The sequence below is a fragment of the Asparagus officinalis genome, chromosome 3 (genome assembly GCF_001876935.1).
Source record: "Asparagus officinalis chromosome 3, Aspof.V1, whole genome shotgun sequence".
Classification (NCBI taxonomy): Eukaryota; Viridiplantae; Streptophyta; class Magnoliopsida; order Asparagales; family Asparagaceae; genus Asparagus; species Asparagus officinalis.
Genome location: NC_033796.1, coordinates 3,522,575 through 3,534,183, shown reverse-complemented (window position 1 = coordinate 3,534,183; position 11,609 = coordinate 3,522,575). Strand labels below are relative to the sequence as shown.

General features: G+C 38.6%; 1 protein-coding gene across 1 annotated transcript in view; it reads right to left on the bottom strand.

Moving 5' to 3' along the window:
* Positions 1–2,621, bottom strand: part of LOC109832678 (probable splicing factor 3A subunit 1) — a 4,225-nt gene extending 1,604 nt beyond the window's left edge. The window contains 3 exon segments of the mRNA XM_020400080.1: positions 260–343; positions 345–391; positions 394–2,621. Of these exon segments, the coding sequence (XP_020255669.1) occupies positions 260–343; positions 345–391; positions 394–2,368 (2,106 nt within the window). The 5' untranslated portion in view covers positions 2,369–2,621.

Below are 11,609 nucleotides of genomic sequence, written 5' to 3'. Positions count from 1 at the left end.
TTAAAAGTTGGTGACATATTTGGCTTGCACCAACTTTCAGTGAATAAAAGGAAGGATACCACTTTAGCCCACACTCAAACGTTATTTTCATATTATTATACCACGCTGTTGACCAAAACACCAAATGAGTACTCCCCTAGTCTATTTATCATTTAAATGTCCATATTTTCATATCTCCCCTTAAACTAAACAATTAAAAAATATATAGTTTTGCAATGTAGAAAGATGTGAACATATACAAGTGACAGAAGAATTTTACCGGATGTTGAGCAAGGAACTGATCCTCCGGGATAAGCATATCATCAACTTTCTGCCTTTTTGGCTCAGGTTCATCAGGCAGCGAGAGGTGGAGCCTCATCAGGAGGCGGAGGTGGCGGCATTCCTTGTGCATTGGCGGTGGCGGCATCATAGGCATGTTAGGCGGAGGTGGCATGGGCATTGAACCATAAGGTCTTTGCAAAGGAGTGAACTGAGAACCCGGCGGAGGAGGCACCGGCATAGTTGGTGGGTTCACCGAGATTGGTGGTCGAGGCATCATCATCGATGGTGGATGTGGCGGCCTCACTGAAGGAATCATTTGAATAATACCGGGCCTTGGCGGTTGAGCAGTAGAGTATGGGACGGCATTTGGTGGATATCTAGGTATGTTGAGCGCCAACCCGGGTGGTGGAGGGAGGGGACGAACTGAAGGAACTCCGGGTCTCAGCGGGGGAGCAGCAGGTCCCGGAAGATTATTACTAAGGTCAGATTGTTCATCCCCTGAAAGATTCTGAGACAATGCTTGATTTGCAGTACGGCCAATGCTACCAGTGTGCCCATCCCATATGACTTGCTTTGGTTGTTCGTCCTTCTTTTTCTCAATCTCAGCCTTGACCGCATTTGAAACCTCTTCTTCAGTTGTCCCAAATATATCAGGCCTGGTTCGAGCAAGCCCAACAATGTTCCTAGAGATCTCGTCGTCAGCAGCAAGAGTTGTCTCTCTAATCTTTGCCATCATCCTCTCCTTCTGCTCCTTGTATTTGGGATCAATCAGGGAAATCCTCATGTGCTCAGCCATCTCGCTAATTGGTATCAACTCACCAGTTATTGGCGATATCACAAACTTGGTTGGGTCTCTCTCAGCTAGTATCCTCTCCTCAGGCCTCTTCCAGTTCTTCACAATCCTCATCGGAGGCTCGGGTTCATCATTCAGAGTCATCTTAACATCACCCTTCTTCTCATCTCCGCCACCATTCTCCTCAATTCTTGCAGCCCTCATTCCTTCCTCTACCATCTGAATCTCCTCCTCATCCATCTCCATCTCAACCTCCTTCGCAGTCCCCACCACCTCCATTCCCTCCTCTTCCTCCAAAGCTGACACCTTGCTCCTCCTAATAACCTCCTCCAACGACATAGGAACTGGCAACTCCTCATCCTCCTCATCTGCAAACTCAATAGTTTCCACCACCACGAAATCATGCCAATCAATCATCGCCATCTGCATCCTCTCCTGCTCAATCTCATCCTCTGCTTTCAGCCTCGCCTGCTCCTGCGACCGTTCCCACTCCAACCTATGCAAACACCTCTCAAGAACCACAGTCATATCTTGCACACCATTCCTCAACTTGTCTGTCAAACCCTGAGGCGGCATCAAAACCTTCGAGTACGCATCAGCCAATGTCGTAAAAAAAGTAAACATGCTATGTGTCGGCTTCAAAAAATAAAACTGCGGGTTGTTTCCTTCTCTCGCAGTCAAGGCTTGCAAAAAATTCTTCCCGTTTCTCGCGACAAACTGAGCTGTAAGCTTAATTATATCCACTTCTTCCCCAGTAATCCCCTCGGGGAGCCTAACTGTGTACTGCTCAGCCTCAGGGGGCTCCAAAACTTTCTTGGGTTGCACAAGAAATTGAGAAGCCGGGTCAGTTTTCGATTTCTCATCTGTGACTGCTGGGGCTTCCGATGAATCAACTCTCATAGCATCGCCGGGATCCGATGGCGGCTGCTGCTCCTGCAAAGAGTCGGGCAGCTGGGCCGAGGACTGCAACTGGGTTTTGAACTCCGAAACTCTGTGCTGGTAATAAGCATGATAAGGATCTGACGGGTTCAGGAAATTGAACTTGGCATTGCCCGCGTTATGAGCCATAATCCTCCGCTCGAACTCAGGGCCGTTCTTCGCGACGAAAGTCGCAGTCTTCTCAATGATCACTCGAATATCCGGCGGCGGGTGGATAATTCCGATGGTTCTCGTGTGAGTCGCCACCGGAGCCGGGGGCTCAGGCTTCGGAGGTTTCTCGGTTTTCTCGTCGGACGAAGGAACTTGAGCCAGAGGTAGCTCGCCGAGGTTTCCATCTTCAGGTGGGGCCGGGAGAGGGAGGATCGCAGCCACCATGGCTAGGGTTTTCCACTCGGTTTGAAAAACGGCCTAGGGTTTTCAATCTACCACCGGAGTTTAAAAAAAAAACTACCACCTATCCGATCACGAGCCCAGATTTAGGGATTTGAAGAGAAAATTTTGAGAAAAATGATGGAGATATGGAAATTTACCTGTGATATTATATTATGGTGATGAGATCGGTGAAGAGGCTAGGGTTTGGTTGGAAGAACCCTGAAGAGGACTCCAGGGCAAGCACGATTTGGGAATTTTTATGCGATAAAGTGCAGGCGGCGGTAATTGATGAATCGGGTCGGGTCGGATGCATTAAGATTGCTACCCGTTAATGCGAAAGCTGTGAACGGGGTGAAATTTTAGAGGGTTTTATTTTGGCTTTATTGCATTTAAATACCCTATAGTTTTCCTCTACTTTGCACTTATATACCTTGCTTTTTTTGGGGCAGCACCTTTTTTTTTTTGCCCCCAAGCTTACCTAAAGGGCACCCCCAAACTCACAGCCTCGTATATTCTAGAAAATTAAATTCATGTAGGTGCTCCGAATGAGAGTTGAATCTGAGACCTTTGAGTACTACGTGTAGCTAGCTTACCAACATACATCAACTCTCTTATTTCGTAGCGCTTATATACCATTAAGGTTTTAAAATTTATACGCATGTACACCCTCGCTATTATTTGTCAACGCTTATATAACCCAAAGTTTTTTAAACTTGCACTTAAGTTTTCTAAAGTTTTTAAAGTCCGCACTTAAACAATCTAGTCATGCAAATTTGAGGGTGTTGAAGTGTAAGTTTTTAAACTTTAGGATATTTAAGTGTTAATTTTTTATAAATTAGGATATCTTAGTGCAAGTTTTAAAATCTTAAGGGAATTTAAGCGCTACAAAAAAAGTGAGGGTATATAAGTGCTAGTATTAAAGACTTTAGGGTGTATAACTGCTACCAAAAATAAGTGAATGTATATAGGTGCAAAGCAGGGGAAACTATAATCCCTTCCCATTTTTTTTATTTAAAAAAAAAGCCCCCTCAATGGGAAATACACTTTAGTACCGTAAATTTATCCATATAAATAAATGAAAAACATAATTCATAGTATGGTATTTCCCTCATAAAGAATGTATTACTATACAAAACTGAAACGGCAATAGTAATTAATCTGTACCGATGGCTTGTGTAGGGAGCTTTTTTTTTTTGAAATAATAGTAGTAGATATTTGATTGTATTACTATTGAGAGTCTTACTTGGTAATATATATTTGATTATTTATTATTCTTGATTAGTTGTATGCAGACTTGCTGGGGTTTTCAAAGTGTGACATGTGTAGGGGGCTTTTTTTTAAATAATAGTAATAGATATTTGATTGTATTATTATCGAGTGTGTATTAGAGAAGCTTACTGAAGGGAATAGGATTAGCTATGATTAATTTTAATCTGGTAGTTAATTTCTTACGTCTGGCTATTTAGAATTTTTTTTAAATTATGATTAGTTTTTATTTCATTTGGATCCTCGTGTGAAGATATGATTAGTGTTATTACACTTGATATTTTTTTATAAGATAGATGAACCACGTCATCACATTTAGGTGTTGGGTACTTTCTGTAAAATTATATATTTACTACACTTACTGGGTTTACTATTGTAGAATGTCTTTTCAAACTATAGTAAACTTTTAATTTATAAATAGTTTTTTGCCAAATTTCTTCAAAAGAAGATTAGCTTAGTTGGTTAAGTTCTTAGGGTTTAAACCATCGCCTGCGGGAACGAATGCCCTGCCAACCACATATTTTTTCAGGCGTAAAATTAGGACGTTTTGTATGTAAACCCATTTTTGTTAACCTTCCAACTTTGAAAAAGAAATTTTCCCTATGAACCCAAAATTCAGCCCCCATTTATTTTGAGTCCACTCACTACAAAAGTCACGGCTAGATCCAAAAAAATTACTAAATTTTAAATCAAATTTCTATTCTAGGAATTTATTATATTACTATAACATGCGCCCTAAGTGTTTATAATGCAGTATTTAAACTAAATGTTTAAAATTTATTTTTGCTACTTTCTTTTTTCATACTTATGTCACGATATCACAAATTATAGATGATGTTTTGCCTATGTATCTAAAAATTTACCCCATTTATTTTTAAATTCGCACTTTCGGGAAAAAATTTCTGCATATAAACAAAGAGTTTTACCACCACTTATTTTTAAAACCACATATTTTTAGGCATTAAATTGGGGCATTTTGATATAAACCCAATTTATAAGCTAACTTATTAAGCCCATCAACTTCACAAAAATGACTATTTAAGATCAAAACACATACTTCATCAACTTTAATAAAATAATATAATAATAATATAAAGTACAATAGAAAGATTTTTTCCGTACAAACCAAGAACTACATCTCCATTTATTTTTAAATTCACCTTTATTCTCATATAACCTATAGTCTCATCCCTATTTATTTTTAAACCCGACTACTTTTTATTTAATGATTTTTTTTTCTATAAACCCAAACTTTTATACCCATTTACTTTTAAACTAGTCCTCTTTAACACAGCTCATAGACACAAAATACTCAACCAGCATATTTTAAACTGAATTTTATATTTCAACGCATGATATATTGTGTAAATTGTGATATTGTGTTATTATTTCTATAGTTTTATGTCAAAGTGATTAGATATGTGGTGTATTTATAAATCAAATAATGAAATAATTAGATATATAGTGTATTTATAAATCAAATAATTAAATATTTTTTTGTTGTTTTCACACAAATGTCTCAGCATCGAGTGGGTGAATTTTGCGTGTATATACTAATTAAATATAATTTAGTCTATAATTTGTAGGATGTTTTTCATTGCTACAGTAACATGTCTAATTAATAACGAGATCAAAGCTCTCCTTAATCACCTCGCCCACTTCTCTATTCAAGCCTCTGCCAGTCCAGACAAGCTTCTCTGGCCATATCACCCCTCAGGCTCTTATTCTGTTAAATCTCTCTATGACCTCATCACCTCAGGTGGAGTAACCTCTCTTCACCATTCCTTTATTTGGAATTCCCCCATCCCTTTGAAGGTAAAAATTTTTTTCTGGATTGCTAGTAAGCTCAAGTTGAATACCAGGGACAACTTGATTACCAAAGGTTGGGGGGGGGAGTCCTCTCTGCCCCGTCTGTAACGAGGAATCTGAATCACATGAGCATCTATTCATAAGGTGTGTCATTTCGTCATCAACATGGGCACTTCTCCTTCCTCTCGTTCCTCCAGCTGCTCGGCCTCATCACCTAGAAGACCTGATCTCTCTAAACTTCAACTCAGTCCTCAATCAGGATATTGTCATATTATGGAGAGTTTTTTTACCGTGCTTCTGCTGGTGTATATGGAATAGCAGAAACAATCTTATCTTTAACGGTATTAATGTTAGTCATCACCGCATCGCCTCTAATATCGCAAGATATGTTCTTTTTTGGACAGGCAACACTGGTAGTAAATCAGGAGCCAAGCTTCATCAAGCTGCTATTAATCTACGTTTGAAGCATATAGCACAAGACACCAGTGATGCAGAAGTGGGTGATAACTTCTCTTATGCAGGTTGATCTCTCCCTGTCCTCCCCCCTCCCCTCCAGTCTCTTGGCCCAGCTCGTTTTGGAGGTCTCTAGTCATCCTTGTTATTTCTGAAGCACTCCAGTCTTATATGTAGCTGCTGATGTTTTATTTTGGTAGATGTTTTCCCTAGCAACCAATGTATCAGGTCATCTTGAGACCAGTTTCGTTTTCTGATGTTTTTTTCTTTCTCTCTTTTGGTTAGACTATCCCAAGTTGTCGGTCATGTAATTATCTTTCAGTACATGTTTTTCATATACATATATATCTATAATATGCAGGGTATCTCACCCTGTTTTCAGTCAAAAAAAAATGTCTAATTAATAACTTTTTTTGTCGAAGATTTTCAATAGGAAAATAGCGTTAAAGCCTACAGATTTAGCTTATAGGTTACAGTTTTTAATTCTTAGCAACCCCATATTTTTTTTAATAGGGTTATTATTTAATATTAGTCCCTCTACTTCAATAATTGCCTATTAGCCCTTCAAATCTTAATAATTGGCCATTAGTCCCTCAAATCCTAATGTTGTTGCAATGTGGTCCCACAATGATGAAAATACCCTCGTCTAATATTTGTAATTTAGCATTTTTAGAGTATATTTTTTATAGATATTGCCCCCCAAAATCTTCAATAATTTCATATTAGTTCCTCAAATTTGAATAATTGTTCATTAGTCCATCAACTCATAGTCTTATTGCAATTTAGTCACTCAATGTCCAAAATACACTCATCTAATATTTTTAAAAGATTAGTTGCAATTTGGCATGTTAAAGTTTACACTTTTTTAGACTTTATATCCACAAGTTTATTTAACACTTTAATACCCGAAAATTACACCTTTTTAACTTTGATACCCAAACCATTTTTGACACTTTAATACCCCAAAATTTATATATTTTTTAACTTTTATACTACAAAGATTCTAATTCTTTTTACTTTGATACCACAAAGTTTGCATATTTTTTAACTTTAATATCCTAAAGTTTAAGAAAAAATTTAAGGTATCAAGTGTCAAAAATAAAATTTTAGGGTATCAAAGTTAATAAGATATGAACTTTTTCTTAACAAAAGTGTCAGAAAAATTTTGAGGTATCAAAGTTAAAAAATGTGTGAACTTTAGAGGCATCAAAGTGTCAAAAAACTTTGGTATTAAAGTTAAAATGTGTAAACTTTAACTTACCAAAATGTAAATAATCTATTTTTGTGCAATATGAGTTTTAAAAGAGAAATCATAACTAAGAGCGATTTTCGTCATCGAGAGACTAAATTGTAATACCCCTTTAGAATTTGACAGACCAATGAGCAATTATTGAGATTTGAGGGACTAATATGGAATTACTGAAGCTGTGAAGGACTAATTTTCTCAAAAACACTTCTTCCTAAAGCAAATGTAATTTTTTATTTTATTTCTTGCCTTTCTCCATACTAATTTATGTACATAACAATTACCAAGGCATTAACTAATATTATTTATAAAACCTTTTATTTTGCTTTCTCCAAACTAATTATCAACAACAATACAATTACCAAAACCATTAGGACTATCCATATGCTAAAACCATTATTTTTAAAATTTTCCTACACTAATTTTATCTACGATACAAAATTAAAGAATGTTTTCTTTCACACGCTAAAAAAATGTTCTTTCCAACCGAATGCTTAAACCATATTTTTCTTCATTCACACCTATTTATCTATGTTATAACTCCCAAAAACATTTTGATCCATAAATCAAAAAAAGAATTTCCTAAGCAAAATGCGGAGGCATTATTTTTGACTTCTTCGCACAAATGCCACGACAACGCGCGTGTCAATTTGGCTTGTTTAATTGAAAAAAAAAAGGGATTCAGATCCTCTCCAATTGCCACCACGCAATTCTTTCAATCTTCACCATCAAAATTAGATGTTGCATTAAGCGCGACAAACTGAACAGATTCCATTTATACCTTTCGTCCAGAACTATACACATACACCGTGTTTCCAGCGTCATCCAAGTGTATATTTTTTTCAGATATTTGGTTGGATGTATTAGTATATTCCTCTATGTCAAGCAAAATCGATCTCCCTAAAATGCTAAAAGGTGTTATTTATTTATTTATTTATTTGCAGATACGGTACTTGCATTCCTTGTACCTTTGTCCTTTGAAGACTTGCCGGTGTTTTTTTTTTTATTCCTGGTTATTATATGGACGCTCCTTGATTTATAAAATCCTAAAAGGTCACAATGAAAGTGATTACCGACAAATTAGGATTCAAAAACTTTCCAACAATTTGCGCAGGCATTTGTCAGAGTTAATTTACCGTCATTTATGATGATATGGACATTTAGGGGCTGTTTGTTTGAAAAAAAGAAAAGAAAACTAGCAGCCATGTCATTTTTGAGGAAATCCCCCCATCCACATCAGTTTTTGGTTTCAACACATTTCCATTTCACATGTTTGTTTTATTTTTTTATTTATGGGGATGCCACCTAGGATGCCATATCACATTTCAATAAATGTGTTTTCACAACAAAAAGCTGTGAAAACACTTGGAAATATCACATCAATGGGTTTTTAATTAATAGAAGCATTGTTGGAGAGTACCATGATGAATAAATTCCTTTTTTTAATGAGTCATTTCTCTTTTCCTTTTTCTTCTTGTCAAACAAACTAAAGAAATGGAAATAAAAAACACTGTTACTATAAAGTTTTTTTTGTTTTTTGTGTGACTTGACAGTGAAAGCGAAACAAACAAAATAAAAGAAAACTGGTAAACCTCGTTGAAATCATTTCCAAAGAGGGATTTCCTTTTTTTTTTTTTTTTTGGAAATAGCCAAAAAGGTTAGACTGTGTAAAACCAACGTACGTATTACCGTCATGAACAACAACAGATCGAAGCTTGTTCATGAAATTGAAATATCTCCTTTAATTTTGTCGGTTATGTACGTGTCAAGCATGCAAGCGTCTTCAAACGTGAATTGAAGTCGTTGAATCCATGCAGCATTAATAGCAACGTGATCCATAGTTTCCCCCTCTTATCCGCAACAGTTTCCTCTATCCATGCATCCTGGGCTCCCCAACACCTCCAAAAGCCCACTTTGCCGGCCCCTTCTCTGTTCTCAAAGGCTACACTACTACTACTACTCCTATAAAGCCTCTGCCATAGCATCCAATTTATGTTACACCCCTCTTAATTAAACCCTAACCCTAACGATCGATGGTCACCTTCTACGATGAATCCGGCCGGCCACCCCTACGACACAAATGCAGCCCTTCAGCCCGAAGAAGACGACGGCGATGGGGACGACAACGACATTGTTGAGCTTCTTGAGAAGAGAATGCACAAGGGCCAAGTCCTTTTAGACGAGTTCCAGGGAGAGAGGGCCCAAGAGCCCGTTAGCTCCCAACGGGCTCGCCGAAGAAAAACTTACCGAGCCCAAAATAGTGTTCTAAAGTACATGCTCAAAATGATGCAGGTGTGCATGTTGGGGAAATTACCCACTAAACCAGAGAATAGAACAATCACAAACACAATATTTACGTGGTTCGATCAAATGATCATACGTCCATCGGCGACAAATCGAGATGTATCACTTTATTCAATTCGTCAACATTACAACATCATACAAAAATATTGAGAGCTCACAGATTCTCGGCACATGTGTGGCCTTTCTCTCTCTTTTCTCTCAATCACTCGTCCTGCTGGGCTTGGAGTTTTTGGGATAGTGCGTTAACAGACGTAAACGAGGGAGGTGTGGCGTTTATAGCTTCCATGCCCTTCTCTTTGTCAACAATTCAGGACCCCTCCTCCTCTTGATGTCAACAACGGGAGGCTGCACCTCCCCCTCTCTCTTTGATGTCACAATGAGGCCTGCACCTCCGCCTCTCTCTTTGATAGTCAAATCCAATTGGGCCAGCCCGAGTAAGGTTGGCGCCGGAATTTGTGACTAACAATGGACTAACAATCTCCACCTCGGTGGAAGTTTTCCCAAAACTGAGCAGCACACCAATAACTAGTGAGTCTTCACCCATCTTAGCAACAATGCCCCAAAAAGCGGCCACTTAACAGCTGCGAATGCCTCCAAATTCAAGCAGGTGCTTGAACTTGAAAGGCCGGGATCCGTTTGATCAACATTGTAGCTGGTTGTCTGCGTACCTATCTTTGTTCATCGTGATGTTTCTTTCAGCAGTTGCCTCACGAATGAATTGATATTGCTAACGATCAATATGCTTTGTCCTCCTCTCATGACTGTGCTGATTTGTTGCTAGATGTATGCGCTCTGATTGTCGCAAAATACAAACTGAACTAGCCTCTGCTGTAGCCAAGCTTCTACTCACAGAGATTTCTCAACCAAATGGCCTTCTTTTACCGCTGCTGCTGCTGCCAGTATTCGCCTCTGTTAGTAGACAAGCAACGTCGACTGTTAGAGTCGCATCTCCAATCAATAGTTGATCAGAAAAAGCAGTAAAAAGATAACCAGTCAAAGAAAATCTTCTTTTATCGAGTCACCTGCAAGTCAGAATCATAACAAACCAACAAACTGAGGCTTCCAAGCTACTGCTATTAAAAACTAAACCACAAATCGAGGACCCTTGAGATACCGAAGAATCCACTTCACTGCCTACCAGTGTGCCTTCCCTGGTTGAGCCATGTATCTGCCTTCATACACTGACTGCCTGCGCAATGTCTGGACGATCGTGCAATCTAGCTATACATTATGCTACCCACTGCATCGGAGTATGGAACTCGGGACATTCTCCTTTCTATCTCAATTCTCACCTTGTGGTGAATTGAAGCGAGAGCCTAAAGTGACAGGAGCCAAGAGTCTTGAACGGGCTGTGGCCTTCTTATTCCCAAAGCGTTCAAAGTACCTTTTCAATATAGCTCTTCTGTGAGAGATATAATGTTCCAGCTTTCCTGTCTCTCCTAATCTCCATACCTAAGATCTTCTTTGCTGCACCAAGATCTTTCATCTCAAACTCATCACTGGGTTGTTTCTTCAAAATAAGAATCTGCGACATGTTCTTAGCAGCAATAAGCATGTCATCGACATATAATAGAAGATAAATAAAAGAATCATCTCCTAGATGCATGTAGTACACACAACTATCATAAGACTTCTTGAGTACCCATGACTAAGCATAAAATTATCAAACCTCTTGTACCACTGTCTGGGAGATTGCTTCAGGCCGTACAAAGATTTCTTCAATCTGCAAACTTGATCTTCTTTACCTTCTACGAAGTATCCCTCTGGCTGAGACATGTAGATAGTCTCCTCAAGTTCGCCATGCAAGAATGCAGTCTTCACATCAAGCTGCTCAAGCTCCAGATCAAATAGAGCAACCATGGCAAGCAATACACGGATGGAGGTATGCTTTACAACCGGAGAGAACACTTCATCATAGTCAATTCCCTCCTTTTGTCTATAACCCTTAGCCACCAATCGTGCTTTGAATCTAGCAACTTCAACCCCTGGGATCCCTTCTTTCTTCTTGAAAATCCACTTGCATCCAATTGCCCTTTTACCCTTAGGTAATTGCACCAAATCCAAAGTCTGATTCTTGTAGAGTGACTCAAGTTCTTTTGTCATAGCTGTGGCCCAACGTCCAGATTCTCCGCATGAGACAGCTTCAGTAAAGTTTGATGGCTCTTG